Source organism: Serinus canaria, chromosome 1 (assembly GCF_022539315.1).
Source record: "Serinus canaria isolate serCan28SL12 chromosome 1, serCan2020, whole genome shotgun sequence".
NCBI classification, from domain to species: Eukaryota; Metazoa; Chordata; class Aves; order Passeriformes; family Fringillidae; genus Serinus; species Serinus canaria.
In genome coordinates this window covers 98,882,901-98,903,888 of record NC_066313.1, presented here as the reverse complement: position 1 = coordinate 98,903,888, position 20,988 = coordinate 98,882,901, and the positions used below count along the sequence as shown (strand labels likewise).

Here is a 20,988-nt window from a genome sequence, read left to right as displayed (position 1 = left end):
TTCCCCTAAAGTCCAATGAACATAACTGGTGCTGCTGTAGAAAAGATGGAAAGGATTTTATTTTAACCTTCTAACATGGGGATTGATTGAATTTTGAAATATTTCTATATTTAGAACTGCTTAGGCAGCCCCATTTCTGTTTCAAATTACAAGCTATCTGATTAATCGTGGCAGTGGAAAATCTTTCATTCATGTGTTTAAAGAACAGAGGGAAGATAATCAGGAGCTACACCGAAGAAATGGGACAGTCAAACTGTGGCAAACCCCAGACTGATAGGGGGAGGGGAAGAGAGGAAAAAAGTTGTCACATAATAGAAATTATTACACGTGCTGATATAACACTTGAGTCTGGTAGCACATGAGTTCCTGTGCATCAGAAGAATCAAGAGGTCAAAGTTTCATCCTCCTCCTTCCAGGCCAGTCTATCAGAACTTGGTCACAGACAGGAGCTATTATGTCCAGAAACCAGTTAATGTAGCTTGAAAAATCAACCCCTGACTTTACAGGCCAGGTGCAGCATGGATTTGATGTGGCAAGACAGAAAGCAAAGTTATCATCATGAGCTTCAGTGTCACCTCTTTACTGGCGGGTGACATTTTATAGACCCAGTAGAGCTCTGACCCTATGACACCATGCAGAAACATGATGGACAGAACTACAGTTCAGGAAAGCACATCTTTCTAAGGGAGCAATTATTTCTGGTTATGATGGAGTTCGCTTATTTCTCCTTCTTCTAAATTGTGCTGAGGTATCAGGAATATAGAAATAAGAGAAGGAAGCTAGGGAGATGAGATCAACTCTAAACAGCAAGCAGGAACAGATTAGAAAATGAAGATGGGAGGAGATTTGGGTGAGAGCAACTACGAAAACAATAGCATTGGCAAAGGCATCCTGCTGCAGAAAGAAACAAGCAAAATCAGAAATTTCAGGAAAGGACTTTAAACAACTCAGAACATGGCAGGAGAGATGTCAAGGAAAAAGATGTAAGAAAAAAGAAGGAGGAGGTTGTCACTTTCTTACAGAGAAACAAGGTACATTTAAGTTAGACATAAGGTAAAGCATTCTAATCTTAATGACATATAAGTACTTTAATAGATGCTGAGGAACACTAGGGAAACTCTATTATTCAGAATTTCAAGAATATACTAAGCAAACACCTGTCAAGAATGACACAGACATTCTTAATCCTTTCTTTGAGTAGGTGGAAAAACTAGAGGATTTCTTGAGGTCTTTTCCAGTCCCATGTTTCACAATTTCTATGCTTACACACCATACAGAAATTAAGAGGTTGCTAAAACAAGCAATTTTGAAGCCCTGGTGTTGAAAAAGCAAAACACACTAGTCAGAAAACTGAATTATTTCCAAGAGTCAGATGCATCTCCTGTAATCAGCACTTTGTACTGTTCTCTTTTTCCACTTCTATTGGCAGAAATGACACCCACACAACATGTGTCCAGGCAAACACAACAACCAATCTCAATTTTATTTAGCACGGTATGTACAGAACACATGGCACAAGGATTATGAAGAATTATCTCATTAAAAAATTATGATCTTTTCTGTTCCAACTGGTTGTGTCCACTGGGCTATTGCAAAGGGATGCATTATCCTTTTCTTTGTATTTGTGATCACATGAGGAATGTGACATTGTATGTGGCACAAATGTGACAGTGTATGTGTTCCAGAACATGAATCAAGCAAGGCAGTCAGACAGCATATCATGCCATGCTACAAGGCAAACTCTTATATCCTAATCTCTGCACGTTCAGGAAACACTTGTGGTTAACACCATTCTGACGTGTACTTTACAGTAATAGCTTAACCCACTAGCAATTATGTCAATTAGTAATAACACTAAAAATCTAAAACTGATTCCATCTTACAAGAGTTCCTCAGAATTTTAAATTCAACTAAAACTGAAAGGCCAATTAAAATTAAAACTAACCCACATGAACATTAAGAACCACAGAAATACCCTAACAGTTTGCCTTCCCTGATATTCTGCTGATCATTCTGAGTACACTGTGACTGCACATCTTTTCCAGCAGGAGAAAGTGAACGTGGCTGGAGCACACAGCATGAGCAAGACAAGAGACCACACAGAACACCACTGCTGGCAGAATTCACACCATCTCTATCTGGTGCAACAAGTGATGTCCAAAACGTGACCATACCATTTGTCTGGCTTTTTATTTTCCTGCAGCTCTGCACAGTGGATGTTGACACAAGTTCTCATGCAGAGATCTGTCAGCTGATGTCATGTGACAACTCTAATGGCATTACTTCCAAGCAGGGACATCCTTCACCCAAAAAAAAGGAGGGAGGAAGGGAGGGAGGGCCAGGGAAGGATGTGTGGGGTGCACAGCTCCCACAAAGACCCACTCATGCTTCCTACTCCACTGGCTGTTCCTGCTTGTGATGAGGTTAGCCCAGATTGGGGCATGCACTGTGCAGGGACAGGCACAGCCTGTGCTGGTGTTCAGCTCTGCACAGGGCAGTGGGTTGGCCCCTCAGTGGGGTTTGCTTAGCAGGGGCAGGGCAAGACCCTGATAATCAGTGTAAGGTGAGGGAGGGCAACCAGAGCAGTGCAGACAGAACCTTTCTGTGCACCTTTCTGTGGGTGCCAGAAAGGCAAAGGCACCAAGGGCACCACACAAGAGTATCCTGATATTCTGAGCTGTGCAGTACCTTACACTGAATTGAAAGAACTTACATGGACCAAATATTCTAAGGTTTTCCCTAGAATGGTTATTACTTCTGAATGTTTAAGCAAAAATGCCTTTAGGATTAAAAGAAATAAGCAGCACTGCAAATGACAAAAACCTTTCTTGTCTTCCTTAAAAACTATTTTATTTTGTATGTGGTTCTTCATTTCATTCAAAATTGCAGGTGTTTGAAATGACAGCTTTCAAACTGTTCTCACAAAAGTGCCCTTGGAGTAACACTATGGAATTGCCTTTTATTTACCAAGCCAAACTGTAAGCTTTTCAGGGGAACAATATTTTATTCTGTGTTTATGTAGCATTTAGAATAAAAATACAGATTGTTGGAACATTCTGCCCTGTTGTCTTCTTGGATTACTCACATGGGCAAAGTTCCCCTTGTACTTGGGTGATGATTCTTCAAAGCCTTAAAGCTGACATTAAAGAGGCACTGGTAGGTCAGGAATCATCAGAGTTAACCTAACAAGTACAGCTCTGACTCTGACCTCCAGTCATTCTGTCACTAATCACAGCTGGACATGATTCCTTAGTTAAGGGAACAAAAAATCTGTAACTACACACATAACATTCCACAAAAGCCAATGGTTCAAAAAATATACAGAAAGTACAAGTTTACTTTCTCTTTACTAAACAAGTAATAATTATCTTTTATTTTCTTTAAAAAGGTAAGTAACAGGTATCTTCCAAACTTACCAAAGTCACACAACTTCAGAACATCATTGTGGCTTATTAAGAGGTTCTCTGGCTTGATATCTGAAGTATCAGAGTGGGTGGAAAGAAAAAAAAAAAGCTATTAACTTCTCTCAATTTTGGACTTTGTCAACAAATATTATTTCATTATAACTTATTTAGAGATATTCATGCAATCATAAATGAAGCATTACAAGAGCAACTGCTGAAACAGCTTCCAGCAATTCAGTCTGTGAACAGGCAGAATTAATTTTCTGCCTTTTGAAGTCTTCTAAAGAGTTTCCCAAAAAAATATGGAAAGATAAAATGTGCTTACAGATATTCCTGGGCAGAAAACCAATATCCGTATTTCATATTGCAAAATAAAAGAAAGGACTGATATTCAACTACCCAGTTTACCAATAATATTTTAAGTATGCTTTGCTCAATATTTTCAGTTATAATGACCATTTGATCACCTCTTGTAATTTCTTTAGAAAAAGTGTCTTGCCCAGTTTTAAGCCCTTTTAAATTTCTCTATTATACATATGGTACATTTTTCAAATTACACTTTGAAAATATTTTCAGAATCATGTTTTTTTTTTTAAATATAAAAAGCACACTATGTGAGGATTTTATTTTATTGGAAACACTAATTAAAAATGTTACTCTTGCAAAGTCACAAAGCAAAAGACAATTTTACTGAATCAGGATAAAGTACATAAAATTAGATGAAGTAATTCATCAAGATGTGTACTCTAAGTGCTTAGGGGGAAACTAAATATACAGAGCTGAAACTCAAGGGAGCTGGGAGGAGCTGCCTTAAGAAGTAAAACATGGGGGACTAAGTTTTTAGTTTTAGGTTATTTTTCTTCTTAAATTCTATTATCAATTCAAAAGTAAAATGACTGAGCCCCATGAAATATTTTCAAAAAATCCTTTTGTTTAGACAATGCCTGCTCCTGCAGTTACAGTTTGCTGTGCTTATCACTTCCCAAAGACAGTGGACAGCAAACTTGTTGTGTAGATGAATCTCATTTAAAAATTATCTGGAGCAGCAGACTTTAGACCCAGACAAATTTACTTTTTTTTTTTCTGTTGATAGAAAGCAATTGCTTATATTTATATTAAATGTAAATTACTTCAAGCCGTAACATGTTTCCTTTTAGAAGGGGCCTTATTGCAGAGAAGTACACACTTACCTCTATGAACAATATCATTCTTATGGCACCAATGAATTGCTTTTATTAGCTGGTAGATGTAGCTTTTCACTTTTTCTGGTGGAACTCCATTTGGCATTTCTTCTAGCAATTCAAGCATATTCTAAACATTTAAAAGACACATCATTACAAGAGCTAGACTCTAACTTCTGGAAGATAACATGGTTTCAGCCTTTTGAAGCAACGTATTTGGGCTGAAGAGCTCAGCTATGGAAAATCAGTAGCTTAACATTCAGGGAGTAAATTTTAATCATGAGAATCCTTCTAGCTGTTTTCATTCTGGAGAAAACACTTGTGAAGACAATAATCCTAAAAGGTGAACCACAAATATACCATAAGTCCTTAAAAGACTGCCATCAAACCACTTTCCCTGGAACACCCAAAGAGTCCTTTAGTTACAAAACATTGCTTAAACAGAAACACCAGGGCAGGGGTGAGGCCATACAAAAACTTCAGCAAATCAAAGCATTTTGTAAATATTCAACAATTGTTTAACACACTGTTCTCTTCATTTGGTTGCTTCTGCCACTTTGACACTGCAGGGCCACCATGGATCACCAACTGCTTGTGTATATGGATGGGTGTAAAACAACACTAGCCTCTAAGTGCAAAAGAAGTAACAGATTTAAAAATGCCTCACAGGTGCATAAGTAGAAACCTAGGGAATATCCTATAGCTACAGATCAGTTATAGTGATCTTGGACATCTTGGCACTACAGCAACTACAGCCATATCAACTATTTTGTGGACATAAATAAGAAAGAAAATAAACTTACTGTTTATACTAGTACATTTCCTCTTTGAAAAAGAACACTTAGATTCCCATTATGTTAACAGTTGTCTCTAATTTTGCACAATTAGAAGTACAATGAAGTTTGTATGCTGATTTCTGAAATAATTATGGGCAGCAGCAGCCCACTTGAAGAGTGGAAAAAAATTCTTATTTACTGAACACCGAAATAGGAGTATTTTGGCTATACTGCCTTACACAACTCATTTAATTATGGATCTGAGCATTTGTAGATTTTTCACTAAAAGTAAATTTACCTTGTATTTTACAAACATTTTCTTTAGCTGTAAAGTAAAATTTTTGAGGTTTCTCTTGAAAGATGTTTTAATGAACAGTAGAGATTTTGATGATATTTGAAAACATTTCTAAGTTTTGCAGTTTGGGAGTAAACATTGGAACTTATGTGCTTGAGCGTGAGTTTTCTTACAAACACACTTCAGATCTGAGGGAAGGAATTTTCTGATAAGAAACCATATTGATTTTAGTTAGATTCTTGTCCACACAGAAGGCTGTGGATCTGGATAAGTAAGTCAAAAAGTTAGTGTTACAAATACAAAACAAAATATTAGCATCAACACAGGAAGACATAATCCTACATGAAGAAATTAACTAAGGGGATGATGAACAAAGGAGATTAGACTAAATGTGAATTTAAGTAATCTGGATTTCAGTATTGCAGAGTTAACATGCCCTGAAGGACACACACTGCTCATTACCAGTTAAACAAAAAATTAGTCTACTCCACCACATTTTATTTAGTTCATTCTACTTTTCCCTCATCCAAAGAATTCAGAAACATCCTGGTCTTCAAAGAAACTATGGGTGACACTACTTAAGATATCTGAAAATAAGAAATGTTCATTTACTCTAAAGTTTAACTGAAAAGAAAGGTGAACATTAATACAGAAATAACATTACATGAAATGACATGGTGCCTATTTTTATTACAAAATTCTTTTATTCTAATGTAAATAATGATAGATATTGCAGCCTGGTGTATTTACTGATATTAACCAGTTTTTTAATATATACCCCTTATCAGATCAATGAAATATCTTTTACTTATGCTGCTCTTTCAACCCACTTCTCCACATAGCTTAGTCAAGTCAACTAAAACAGATAATTGAAGATATGTTCTAAGTTGGTGCGTGATCAAAGACATTTCATGTGTCTGGAACAATTATAATGAACATGGGTGAAACAAGCTAAGCTTTGAATGTTAGATCCAAGTAAGATCCACCACATGAGATGTTTCTGATCTGCTGGTGAAAACCAAAACTGATTTCTGCCAAATTGTGGGCTAATATAGGTCACCTCACATTATGTAGTCAAGTTATACCACAAAATCAGTTGTCAACTTGACGTAAAGGAGACACCATTTTAGGGTGAGAAATTTTTAGATGAGAGAAAATTGACTGCAGAGGACTAGCTCTCAGCTCTACTGCAACACCACACTGGCAGGAAATTAAATGAAAATTTCACTCAAAAGAATAGTATCCCATGAAGGCTATAGACATATTTAAACCTGCATTTTCTTTCACTCTGTGTATCTGAATATCATCTAAGTGTTTCCATGAAGAAATGCTAAATGGTTAGAATTCAGAGGGAAGGTCTACCTTCATCAGGAAGGTTGCAAAAATGACAAAAGACCAATCTGTTCTAGGTTGTTTCTTCCTGGAAACAGATCAGGATGCTTGGCAGTAGTAGGCCAATCTAAGGAAATTTTGGAATAGTTTCAAACTGAGGTCAGGATTGGAGTTAATGACAGTGGTCTTTGCCAAATCCCTCCAAGCAACTATTGATAGTGGCCTTGTTACAGAAATACACAAACAAATCCTATTTTTAACAGGGAAGGGTGGAGAAAGTTGAAAGAGATTCCAAGGTCAAAAGTCTATGATCTTGTTTTAAAAGACTACGTCAAGACTCATTACACAACATAACAGGACAGTTATCCAGCTTTACAATTAAACTGGATTAAAGAGTACAGATGGAAATTTTTCTTCAAATCATATGTATTCCAGTCTGCATAATTTTTAACATGTTGGTGTTCACAAATGCAAGAATTTTTTAAAACAAATACCAAGACATGACATAAAAACACCAGTAATCAGTGTTGCCATCTCACAACATATTGTATTAAAGTTTCTGCTGCCTCTCTTTAGAGATTAGGATAACTTATTTTTTTTTTAAAAGCAATTTTAAAGATGTTTTTAGTAAACTGATAATATAACTGTGCCAAGGATACTACAAACGCAACTCACTTTTTCCACATATTCAAAAACTAAGTATAATTTTCCTCTTCTTCTGAAGGCTTCCTTCAGCTCCACAATGTTCTCCTGTTTCAAAGTGCGAAGCATTTTAAGCTCTCGTAAAGTGGTTTCTTTGACTTCTTCATTTTCTAGAGTGTGAAGTAAAAGTGACAGAGTAAGCTGATTAAAAAACAAAACAAACTCTCCAAGTAAAAAGCGTTATAAAGATTTATTTTGAACCACTGATTAAATTCTCTGGTTTTAGACACTGTAGAGAAAAAAAAAAGCTTATTTTCTAGTGTGGACTCTCTGTTTGCATACTTCTGCATTGGAAGAGAGGTAAATGATGACTGTGCTTATTATACAACCCTCACAGATTTCCCATCACTACCATAAAGGTTTTCTGTGTCTGAGAAAGTCATAAGAAACAAATTGTTTGCATTTACATCTTTTTTTATTATGAAGGGAACCAATATGCTTCAAAAAAACATTCATGTGTGTGTACATGCTATACCCCACAAATACACAACACACACATTAACCACAGGGAAGTTTGTCCCCACAGAAACACAGGAATGCAAAGCTCATCTTTGAGCAATACCAAATAAATATATTTGATTCTGAAATAATTTTTTTTGCCAAAAGCCATGAAAATTTTAAGACTGAAGATCTTTAAATTCTGTAAGTTCTCCACATGGCTTTCAAAGGAAATTCAGCAATGCCAGACCAGTGTAGCAGCCACAGGAGGCAGCAGAGTAACTACTGATGCAACAAAGTCTTGAATCTAATTCAAAGGAGTCAAGAAATCTACCTGTTTTGTTATTTAAATTTAATTTTAATTTAACTGATTTGACAATTTAATTGTCTGAAAGGTGTCCAAGAAAGGAGGAGTGCTTCACTAATGCTTCATACACTGCTTATCATTAAGGGCTCTAAACGAAATAGGTTCTAAAGGATACCAGCAATGATAAGCGAAGCAAACCTATTTTATTTTTCATTTAGTAAATTGAAATCCATTAATTCAGTAAATTTGCTCATGTACATAGAAACAGCACACTTAATCACTTAGGACTGTTATCTACAACACAGTTACCAAATGGGAAATGCCTGCATAAATTCAAAACTAAATCACATTTGCAGGTTGTGTACCCCAAAGACAGTTAGAGACAGAGGAAGAGGAAACAAGAAACTGTTTTCCCAATGCAAAAGGCCAGAAGATGTTTGCAGGGGAGAGCAAATAATGCTGGTCATGCTGGTCATGCACTAATCATCATGAGAAGAGAGAGGGGGAAAATAAAAAATTGAAGCGCAGCAGGAGGGAAAAGAAAACAAAATACTATAATCACAAATGTTTTGATTAAAAAATATATAATTTAGAGCAATCTAAATCTTTTCATTTAAAAACTGAGTGCTTGATGTTGGCTTGCATCAGCCTGATTGCATAATCTCATCTATAAAAAAGACAGTCACTTTCCAGCACATTTAGTATTCATATGTCAAACAACAGCAAAAATTCAGTGAAACAAAAATGTCAATAGAAACAATTACAGTATATTCAAACTTCTAATGAACTACCATATTAACAAGACAGATGTGAAATGGGCTGAATCAAACCCATCAAAAGAACTTCTGTCATATTTCCAGAAACTCGTAAACAACTAGCTACAAATCTGAAAAGCAGTCATCAGTCATGTAAACTGATATTATGTAATACCCTTGGAAAGCCAGACCTAATGGCAATGCTGTATTTTTTGTTTTCATTTTTTGGTAGACAAGCTAATACAATAATCCTGTTTAGGGCTTAACACTGAGATTTACTTCCTAGGATTTGTACTGAATAGCCACAGCAAGCTCCAAAAAGCAATTCTGGGATACTCGTGTAACCTGGTAAAAGATGGTCACCACAATTAAAATATCTTCTACATCCTTGATTTAAAACAGATTTCTGAACAGCAGAGCTAAAACATTTATCAAATTTACTCTTCAAGTGTCTGGGAAAATGACATGCCAAGCAGAGATTACACTGTGCAAAACAAGATGCAAATCAGACTTTGCTGTGTCAGACGGACTGAAAAATATAGTCCTTGTAACCAGCACCACCTCCATGGCCACCAGCAGTCCCACAGGATAGCAAAACCAGAAAGTTTGCTAAAATAAAGCGACTGCTGTTTCTTTAAACACCATTGCTAACTTTTGGCTAAAGCCTTGGTACACAGCAAACCACAGCAGCATCACATCACACCAGGATCACTCCTCTCACACCTCACACTTCTGTTTGTGCAGGTCTCTGGGGCTCAGGGCTGACTTTTGATGCACACAAGGTACACAGCTGCTCTCATGGCTGATTGCCAGCGCTGCCTGTGGTAGGATATGGTGATTCCCTGACCCCAAGTGTGGGTCAGAGAACCAGCCTTGTCTTGTACAGTCCTTTGGGTTTCTTACTGGTGGGTGAGGAATGTATGTGTGGAACACTCAGAGTAATTTCTGTGTGTCCTGCCTTCCACCACCCTCTTTGCCAGCAACACTAATCCTTGCAGAAACTGGCTCTTCCTCCCTCTCAGCAAACTCAGAAACACTGCAGAGTACTCAGGGCCTGCTGGGAAGGGGCAAAGAGCAAGCTCCTGAGGAGACTGAAACCCCCTGGAGTGAGGACAAAGCTGCTGCCTCACCACCCAGCTCCCTCCACGGATCCTTGAGAGCTCCCAGATTTATCTTCCTGTGACTGAACTTCTCCACAACTTCTTTCAGTCTTCTCCATTTACAACTTCAAGTTGCCCTGACATTAGATCCCCTCTCACAGATGAAGGGTGATAAAGCCTAAGGTCTCTGCAAGTCACTATTACAAGAGGACTTTTACATTTTCTGGTCACATCCAATCTCCAAATGGTACATCTTACTACCATGTACAACACCACAATCTCATCCATATTAAGACAGATGCATCAAATGTAGTTATTATACACTCTAATTAGAGTGTATAATGCAGTCTCTAGGAAGATGTGAAAGATCAAGTGCCTTGAATATTTACAGAGCTAATAAATCATTATCTTTTTAAAATCATATCTTGCTAAATGAGACTTCTCATTTTAACTAAATAGATATTAACAATGTAGTTATTGGCATTAAAGATCATGCAGCAGAAAAGATTACCTTCACTGTCTTTGAATTTCTTGATAGCCACAATTTCATGTGTCTCCTGTAAAATAAAAGCAAATAAATGGAAATGAGAAAGATTTTTTGTGTATTTTCTCTTGCCTGTTTTCCCCCGAGCATCAAAGGAAGAAGAAAAAGAAACACCCAAAAGGAATTTCACAATGTGAAGAAATTAATTTAAAATCTGGGAAATACCTCAGCATTCAGGCCAAGTGCAATACAAACCCACAAATGTCACAATCAGGATCCCCAGTACAAAAGCAAGAGTTAAATGCCAGAAGTTCATATTTAAACATCTTGTAATATATAACAGTAAAATATTCAGAAGTGTTTTTCCTGTGACTCTTGTTTCTTAGTTATTCTGAAGCTCTAGCAATCGTTCATCTAATCACAGTATGAATATGGGTGCTTATCTTTATGAGGTGAACTGAAAATACTGTACAGAATAAGGCTTATAGTTAGACCTGTGAGTTTGGCTGCCAGAATTTTTTGGGCTTCAAAGTTCAAACATCCACAAAAAATACAGCATTAGGAAAGTAGCTTCTCTGTGCCTCCTTTTAAAAAATTGTCATCTTAAGATAAACCTATCCAAAATGGGCATCAGTAATTGAATGTGGCAGTGTTCAACCATGCTTACTGTACAGTCATAAGGGATAACTTCCTGAAGTCCACCTGCCTTTGCATTCCTCTAGCATTCTCTACTCACCAAATCATAGGTCACATTTTTCTCTTAAGTTTCTCTCTGGTGTGAGCAGGAATGCATTTAGCACGTGGACAAAATGTAGCCAACAAATGTAGCCTAGTTCAGGTCTGTTCATACAATGGTGCAGACACTGAACTTTAGCAGCAGCACCAGGAGGAAACTTTAAAGTCACAGGGTAAGGGCTTGTGGGCAGACAGACAGGAGGCTACCTGAGTACTTGATGAGCTAGATCTACCTTACACACCTTTACCAAGCATCTCAGTTTAAAAAAAGAAACAAACAGCAATATCCCAGTATTAATAGCATACAAAGGCCAGGTTGGAGGACAGCAATAAAAATGAAGCCATTCTAGAATACCTGAAGACAGGTGCATAATCAGTTATTGAGTAACACAAACATTTACTCCATTTTTCATTTCAAACCATTGCAACACACGAACCTGTAAAATACCTGATCCCAATTAAAATAAAAGCACATGGAAAGAATGTCTGAAACAAACTGAAAAACTTATTTTACTAATTATATTTCTACTACCGAGTTATAGTGTTGATAGATTTATTAATTCTAATTCTAGCAATAACAGTAAGAGCTACTAGGAGTATGAAGGAACATTAATATGGTGAGTAAATTTAGTTTATTTGACTTCTGGTATCTACTGTTAGGTGGTCTGGCCAATTAAGCCACTGAAAGACTTTTTAAGACAACACTGTAATTGCCCTAAAAAGCCTCTGCTGACTGTATTATGCCTATGCTTAGACAGCCTGCATATACCAGATGAACCAAATCTACCCATTAGCATTACATGCCTATTTCACATGAGGTAAAAGAAAAATTCCTAGATCTTTCAGCTACCACAAAAAGGCTGTGTTTTTATTGTCAAAGTAATAGCTAAGCACACTGAAAGAAATATAGGAGTTGAAACATGGATCCTCACACACACGGCAATTCTGATTCGTTCAAGAAAACTAGTCCACGTGGCTTCTCTGCCATATCCTGATTACATGGAATGTGATTACTTTGGAAATTATTTTTTAAATGGTCTTGAGTCAAGGTCTTTTAAAGACTTGGGTAAGATATGCTATCAAACATCCTGGAGGATTCTAACTATTTACAGTACTTAAAGCATGAGAGGTTATAGGAATAAAAAGAACAGAAAGACCTCAGTAACAGGAATGAAGAAGTTACCCAAACAGTTCCAAAAAATCTAACATTTAAGAAATTTTCATTTACAAAGCTTTGTGACTTCTATTATTTCATTAAACCAGTGAAATGATCATTAATGGTGTCATAAGCAATTAAGAAGTTATACATGACATTTTCCCTATCTTTTAAAAAACCCAACAAATAACCTGAAGTGAAACAGCAGCAGAATGAGACTAGACAATAGGTGCTTTAAGGAGCAGCCCTAGTAACAGTATGTTCCATCTTAGCAACGAACTTTCTTGTCTAGGTTTCTTGGAGAATATCATCCTATGTAAACTATATTCTCTAGGAATGTGCTACTGGTGAAGCAGTCAAGCTGAGGCTCAAAAGGATACAAGGACACTGAAGATTACTACCCATAGATTTTTAAATACATTGCACCTGCTTGACAGAAAGTCTGTAACTTCCCTATGATGCAGAACACCTCTAAAAGAGCTGGGGTGCTCCATCTGACAGAAGAGAAAATTGCAGCCAAGTGCACATTTCTCAGTTCTTGTTCACGTGCTAAAACAACTAAATGGTTTATATGAAGTGACATAAAAAATAGGCACCCCTCATAGTTTTAAACTAGTTTCAAATGAAAGAACCCATCTAAAATACCCTGTTCCTCTCTTTCCATTACTCCTACTTATTTTGAACTAGATGTGCGGTTTCCACCAAATTTAAAAAAAAAAATGCAAGATATAAAAAGAGGAAATTTCCAAAAAATTGTCTCAAATTCGTCATCTATAAACAGAATATCCTTCCTTGAGGACAGGTACCAGCAAGAACTCAGTCTCCTGTACCCTGTATGATATTGCAGGTCAGCAGCATATGTAAACTGTGCAACAGAATCAGCCATTGCACATAATTTTCCTTAACATAGGCTAATACAGAATTGAAAACATGGAATAAATTTTGTATATGGATGAATATAGCAGGCATATAATAGAGGTGGCAAAAATATCCTTCCTGGATTAGGAGAGACATGCTGGTCAGACACAGGCCAAACCTGAAGTTTCAAACAAATACTGACAGGCACTTGGTGCAAAGCAAACAGACACCACATTGCTGAGCCCTGAGAAGATGGACAGAACAGGGGCTACAAAGAAAAGCTGAGGAATGAAGAGGAAGCAAGAAATTCAATAGTGACAATTCAGACTTCTGGGCAAATCTGAAAGGTTCTCTACAAACTGAATTTAGACTTTGTTACTTAAATGTCTACTTAAAAGACATTTTGGAGATCTGCGCTCTTTTGTGGATCTGGTTTTCTGCCCTTCAAAAACAGTCTTAATTGAAATTCTCCAAAATAGAACTATCATTCAGTAAAATGTGTTTTTTGCATTCCAGGGGGTATGATTTCAAGATTGTACTATGAAACAGTACTGAAAACAATGTTCAGCCTAATTGTGGAAACCTACTTATACAACAGCTTAGTATCCAACTCCTAGCATGAAAATTGTCATTGATAATTCAATGCATCACCTAGGTAGATAAGCTGATACTAGTTGATTCCATTCCATGTTTCATTTCAATGAATGCCAAAGAAAGAAAAAACTCATATAATCCCTTCTGATCTCTACTACTTACTACTACCAGCTTATATCATGAAGTAGGAAAATTTGAGTTTGCTTAGCTTAGTAATTTTGCTTCATTCAGCTACATCTATTACTAAGCACCTCATTACCATGTTCTAATAAAAAAAAATATGGCCAGAAAATCTGCAAACACAGAAGGCAAATCTCTCTTAACACTGGCATTACCTCTCATTATTGAGCATGTATATTATAAACATTCTGTGTTATAAAACTATAGGAAGAACAGTTTTAAAATTAAACCTACAACAAGAGATTAATATTGCTGAAAAGACTTTGTGTAAAAGTCAAGGATGTACAGGAACTGGTTATTCAGACCACATGATTCAATGTGTCTAAAATGGGGCAAAATGTGTCTCTTCATGTACAAACCTGCAAATGTCTTTTAATAAGGCTAAGACAAAAATTTCTGTTCAATCTTCTTCACATATAAATACAGTGATAGAGAGGAGGAAGGAGATACCTGCTCATGGGAAAAGGGTACCTCCAGCCCTGGAGGGAGGAATCACTTCCTATTAGGGCTCAGTCCTTTCCTATATCTTGAAATATGTGTGGGAATTGCCTCTGGAGAAAAGACATGCGTTACTATCTGCCCCTTGAACCACAAAGGAGTATGGCTAGGAGAGATGAGCATTTTCACTGCTGTGCTCCTTGCCACCCACAAGTTTCTCTCCAAGGTCACCTCAGAAGATTGTCATAGCTGGTGTCTCCTGTCACCACTATCAAACTAGAAGAGTTTCTAATTCAAAACCATCTAATTTTATCTCATTTAAAGGACAGAGGTCCCCTATAGTTCCACTGTCTCTACAAAATTTACATGACAGAAGTCACTTTTATCATATGTAATTATATATAGCACAAGACACAGGTGTCAGAACAGCAGAGTAATGCATCTCTGTTGTTTTCTTGAAAGATCCTAGATGGGAGTACCCAAGGAAAAAGATGCTGCTTAGCATAAATCAAGATCTTAGAAGTACAACCATTATTGTCTGCAAAGAGAAAGCATATCCTGTTCTTGAAAATGTCACGTTACAAAAAAAAAAGAAATCTCTTTAAATGTCTGTCCCTGTTTTATTTCAAAGTTTCTGTTAGGACTTTTCTTCCTTTGCAAACCATGGAAAATCTGACACACAGCACAGGTACACAACAAGATTGTTGAAAAACAGGTAAGATTCTGACCTTCTGCAAGTTACATTGGTTCACCTCTAATTTTACTGCCTCACCCTGTATGAGTACAAGAATTTCTCAAGCATGGATTTTTTAAGCAACTGAAAGAATAAATGTTTATAAATATCAACAAATGTGAGCAGAGTTGGCAGCAGTCAACTCTGAGCACATCCCATGCACAAGCAGCATATTGCTGCTTTTACTTAGGTGCTGCTGCTCAAGCCCTATTTAGGACATCACATCAGGATTTTACACTGAGGTATTAAGTGAAACAATAAAATATGATATGGCAAGTTCTGTGGTTGGCTCATCATTTCCATCTGTACAAGTGTGAGGGTGTTTAGGCCCAAAATCAACTTCTGTTAGAAAAAGTTAAATCAATTGTATTCTCTAATCACAGAGAGCATTCATATGTCAGAAAAATTATTTAGAAGTGAGCAATAACCTGGTTTGATCCTCATTGATCCATTATCACATTTGTACAATTTAGTTTGCCACAACAAAAACACACATCAAAAAAGAAAAATCAACAAAATTCAGCCAAACAAATCCAATGGCTAATATCTTTTCAGAAAAAAGTAGTACAATTTTACTCTGACTTGCAGAAACATTGCATAATATGTTCTACAACTTTAAAGAATGTAGAACAAATTTTTCAATAATCTTGATTTTGCAAAATCCCGGAACATTAAGCTGTCGGCCACAAGGCAACAAAAGCCCAGAAAACCATTACAAGATGGTAAAGTATTTTTCATCAGTTGCTTAAAATGAAGCTTAAAATAAAAAACAAACAACCAAATATTTTTTCAAATCTACTCTCAAAACAGGAACATAAAATATTAGCATTTTAGTCAGATCAATGTATCATCAATGTGACATTTGCAATTACGTAAGTTTTTAAACTAAGCCAAGAAATGCATGTTCTGAGAGGTCACAGGTGTCATTACCTGCAATTATGCCAGGTCCTCAAGTCACTGCCCAGACACTGTCCTGACTCCATCTCCATTCTGCCTTAAACTACCACCACCTTTAGTCTGGAACACAGCAGTTCCTGCTGTCTCAACACTTCTGATATTACCTGCTGGCAATTTTGCTGGCAATTACTTTAAAGATCTAGTGGAGTACCTTAAAAATATTCTCTAGAGAGAAAGATGTGCAAGATAATGCAATTTTTTTTTAAACAGTTTGACAATATGAAGTCACAGCATATTGTGTCTTCTTCTACACCTTAAAAACTTTAGAGAATTTCCCTCAAGAGATGCTTCACTGTTTCAACCTTCTGTTTCTCCCTTGAGAAAATTGCAATTCCTCTGTTTATCAGCAAAAAACCCTCACAATTGGTTTATCTAAGCAATACAACTCTTAGCATAGGAGAGCTTCCAGGAAATTACTTTCTAATCTAAAGTCCTATTTATTTTTAGGAAGAGACAGAGTCTTTCATAAATAATGACAGAACAGTATGTCTGAGTTATCACAATGCCTTTATTTACTGGAAAATTGCTTAGAATTTTTCCAACACATATATGTTAGAGCTTACTTGAGAAGAAGCACCTAGAGTGAATCACCACAAATCAATTTTTTATCTCTTGAAAGCAGAATGTTATTTACTAACCATCTAAGTGCAGGGAAAGACTCCTAATGGAACAAAGAGTTCTATATTTGATATGCTACTTTAGGGAAGATGGTCACACTGTCTCCTGAAGAAGAACAAGAGGACTAGGGAATAGATTTTCAAGGGGAACAGCCATAAAAGCTCAGCTATTCCACTGGGGAAAGAAGCACAAGAAAAGGCCAGAACCCTGAGCTACGAAGTTTGACCGGAAATTACCAGCAAGTGCAGGTAATGATGGAAAGAGATTTAAAAAAAAACCCAATAACATGCAGATTGAAACATTTTCTCTGATTTCTTTATCTATGTCCTTCAGAAAAACTTGTAACAACTTTACTGTTTGTTCAGATGTCAGGAGCAAATCCTTCCATTACCAACCTTACTTGTTTTAAATCAAGTGTAGAATAAGGGAGTCATAAACAGCAGGCTTTTCTCATCCAATTAGCAGATGAATCCACAAGCCAAATGAGTGTCCCATCTGTGCCCATGGACTCTCAGACTGGGGCTCCAGCCCCAGTGGCAGGCTCAGGGGACAATGGTGCTGCTGCCAGGGCTCTCCAGACTGCAGGAAGTTTACAGGCTCACAGGACAGCTGGGGCTGGAAGGCACTTCTGCTGATTTTCAATGTCCCCATTTCTAGGGATATTCTGAATAGCCTTCAAGGCATCCAAAATCCACCAGGATGAGATTTGGAACAATGTGCTGTAGCTGAATCTGCTTTGAGCAATTGTGAAGAGGCACACCTGAATCCTAAGGAGTGCACTACAAAGCATTCATTTTACATTCTTCAAGAACTTGCAGTCTACTAATTTAGGGTGTACATACTACCCTGAAAGAACACTTGAAAGGAAGTGAACCCACTCAGTATTTTTTACCAACTATTGGGCTGATGATAGTGGTTAGCATCGGAATTTCCATTTTTCCAAGTGGATTTTTCATATTCATTCACAATTTTCTCCAAGCAACAAAGTAAATATGCATCTCCAAAGAATGTGTACAATAATGTAATGAAAAGGATCTAGAATAAAAATCAGCTTTAAACACTATAAATGTAGCTATTCTAGCTTTTCATGATAAACTAGTACTATTTTAGCAATTTAAAAAAATAATCTGTTTTTCAATTCATTCTGCTGTAGCACTAATCCATATAATTTTACAATTTGACAGTACTGTTTAATCCAAACCATGGATGTAAAACAGAAACGATATTCCGTACATGTCTATAAAATTTTTCCAATGCAGAAATGTCAGTAATAGTAATTTCAGTTTCAAACCTCAGTCCTCCTCCAGTTCTATTTGTCTGGGTTTTTTTTTTTTTTTTGGTCTGTTAACACTGGAAATTGTGAAAATTAAAGCTATTTATAAATAGCATAATACTGCATTGACAGATACCAGCATTATTTAATTACTTTTACAGCATAATCTTGACACTTGTAATACAAGTGATAACAAAGTAGAAAATGCAGTAAGGCAACTGTACTACCTTCATGGTTTCCTTTAAGATATCACTGAGTCCATAGATTCAAAGGTCAACAAGACATTTATAATTACATTGTATTTCCTAATTTTTTTGTTATTATAATGCAATGCTCCTTTCCTGGACACCTTGTAAATCAAGAGTGGGTTGAACTTACTAGAAAATAGTTACTTTGGTAGGTTGGTTGGTTTTTAAAAAAATATATCATTGCCAAAGTCCTCAGCATTGTTATCTTAAGTCTCAGAGTCAAAATAGTTTCAGCCTGATTGGCTAAAATTCTGAAGTTTATCACATCTCAAGCTGTAGTTTTGAAATCTTTATTTTTGCAGTGGATACAATTTAGTTTTATCTGGTACTTTCACATTTTTAATTTCTGGGGCCTCTTTTTTCTGATCAACAATCTGACAGGCATTTTCTTTAAACTGTAAAACAAGGCCTACTGTGAACCAAAGGCAAACTTGTCAAGCAGGTTCCTGAGGCTGAAACTCTTCAGATGAAATTTAGTTTCAGATTAAGACATCCATATTCAGATCCCTGTATGTGAGTTGTGTGAACTCTACATTGATCAGTCACTCCAGTCACGATTCAGTAGCCTAAACATGGGCATCAAGAAGCAATGAAAATTGCTGAGCTATCTACCACACCCACATGGGATTATCAGAAAGGCCTTTTAGAGCTGCCTCCCTTGAAATCTCCACCTATCAGTTTTTGAATACTCTCTATTCAAGGTCAGTACTTTCTAACATTTTCTCCTCAATGTACTCATGGTCTTGAGCTCCACTATTATGCCAACACTGCAGCCAATTATTCTAATAATCTGGCTGGTCTTTCCATCACCTGCATCAAGAAATTATCCTGATACCCTCCAGAAATCTCTGGGACTGCTTCCATCCCATCACACTGCCTGTTGAGGAAATGCCAGGGAAGTTAAAGTCCCCCCTGAAAACAAGGGTCAGAGTTTCCCCCCCCTCACCCCCGAAAAACAAGTACTTCAGAAACATCAGCAGCCCCCTAAAGAAGGCTTTGCCCATTTTTTCACTTCCACCATGTGGTCTACAGCAAAGAGCCAAAATAATGCCACAGTTTCTGGTCTCACCTCTAACTCTGAACCACAGGGTCTCAATCACACTATCATGCATCTGCTATGACCCACTTTTCCCTTAAGAGTGGGCCATCACACCACCCCAGAAAATACCACCATACATCTGAGACACTCTTTTCCACAAAGGGAAACTTCATTCCCCTTTCTCTCAAGCCCGTCTTTTCTGAAATGTCTGTACTCATCCATCCATCCATCATAAAGTACCACTATTAATTCTGTGTTAACAATTTTTATATACCAACTAAATTTTTGTTTTAGTGTGCAAGCTACAACAAGACTTCTCAAACTTAGTTTACTTGGCTTAACACTGTCTCAGAAAAAAATTGGCTCTCAGTGCTGAAGGAAAAACACCTAAACATAGCAGCAGCTACTGTCATTTCCATGCTGCACAAAAAGAGACAAGGTTTGCCCTAACTTTTAACACCTCTCAAGTGCAAATGGCAGCAACAGCTCCTCTGTATTCTTCAGTGAGCCTTAAAGAACCAGAGGTGGCAACTGCCTATACAGATACCAAGCAGCCATTCTAGATCTGTTCTGGAGCAAAAGCAAGAGCCAAGGTAGAGGTTATTTTTGGTTTTAACACATTAATTAGTTAGTAATGGTAGAAACTCCACACCTGGGGGAAAGCCTAAGCTACAATGGTCTTCCTGTCTAGAATTCAACTCTTATGTTTAGTGCCTCCAATTAAAAATAAAATGAAATAAAATAAAACAAAATAAAGTTTTAAACTGAAACTTTTCCTCCTCACATTTTGGGGGCACAAATTAGTGTAACTGTGTAACCCTGTCTTCTTTGTGGAACATGGTATGTAAAAGGTGTTACCTAATGTAACCATCACTGTTGGTATTTGGGTGTCAGCTCATTGTCAGGTTTGGCTATGGAACATTTCATAGATGTCTGCATTAACCCTAGCAATCTGTCATTCCCTTTCACTTATTCCAGCTCTTTAATGAGAATTTTTTTTGTGTTGTTCTCCGGGGAATGATAAATTTGAACAGGAAATGCCACTTGTATTTTCAAGCTTCAGTTCACATTAGACAACAGTATTACAGAAAGAAAACAATACTCTCCTCTGCCTGTAATGATTTTGTGGCATTTACAAGACATCTTTTTGCTCTCTAGGTCTTTTTCATCAAGAAATATTTTTGTTGACATTACGCTCATACCAAAGCAAATTAAATTTTATAAGTTTTTTCCAATCAGTATACTGATGGGTAATTAAGTGGAGATCCTAATTTCTTCTCAAAGTTTCTACATTCAGGTTTGCAGAGAAAAAAAAGGCTTTTCTTGTCTGGGATTATACAGACAGTGCACTCTCTGGAAAATAAGATAAATTCTTGCCCTCTAAG

At 36.8% G+C, this 20,988-nt stretch overlaps 1 protein-coding gene across 4 annotated transcripts in view; it reads right to left on the bottom strand.

Annotated features, from left to right (window-relative positions):
* The window catches only part of CDKL5 (cyclin dependent kinase like 5), a 131,145-nt gene that overhangs the window by 44,600 nt on the left and 65,557 nt on the right, over positions 1–20,988 (bottom strand). For all 4 annotated transcript variants that reach the window (XM_050971211.1, XM_050971207.1, XM_050971215.1 and 1 more), the window contains exons 4-7: positions 10,802–10,847; positions 7,664–7,800; positions 4,595–4,715; positions 3,417–3,476 (exon numbers count right to left, since the gene is read on the bottom strand). In XM_050971211.1, coding sequence (XP_050827168.1) covers positions 3,417–3,476; positions 4,595–4,715; positions 7,664–7,800; positions 10,802–10,847 — 364 coding nt within the window. The remainder of the gene's footprint in view (positions 1–3,416; positions 3,477–4,594; positions 4,716–7,663; positions 7,801–10,801; positions 10,848–20,988) is intronic.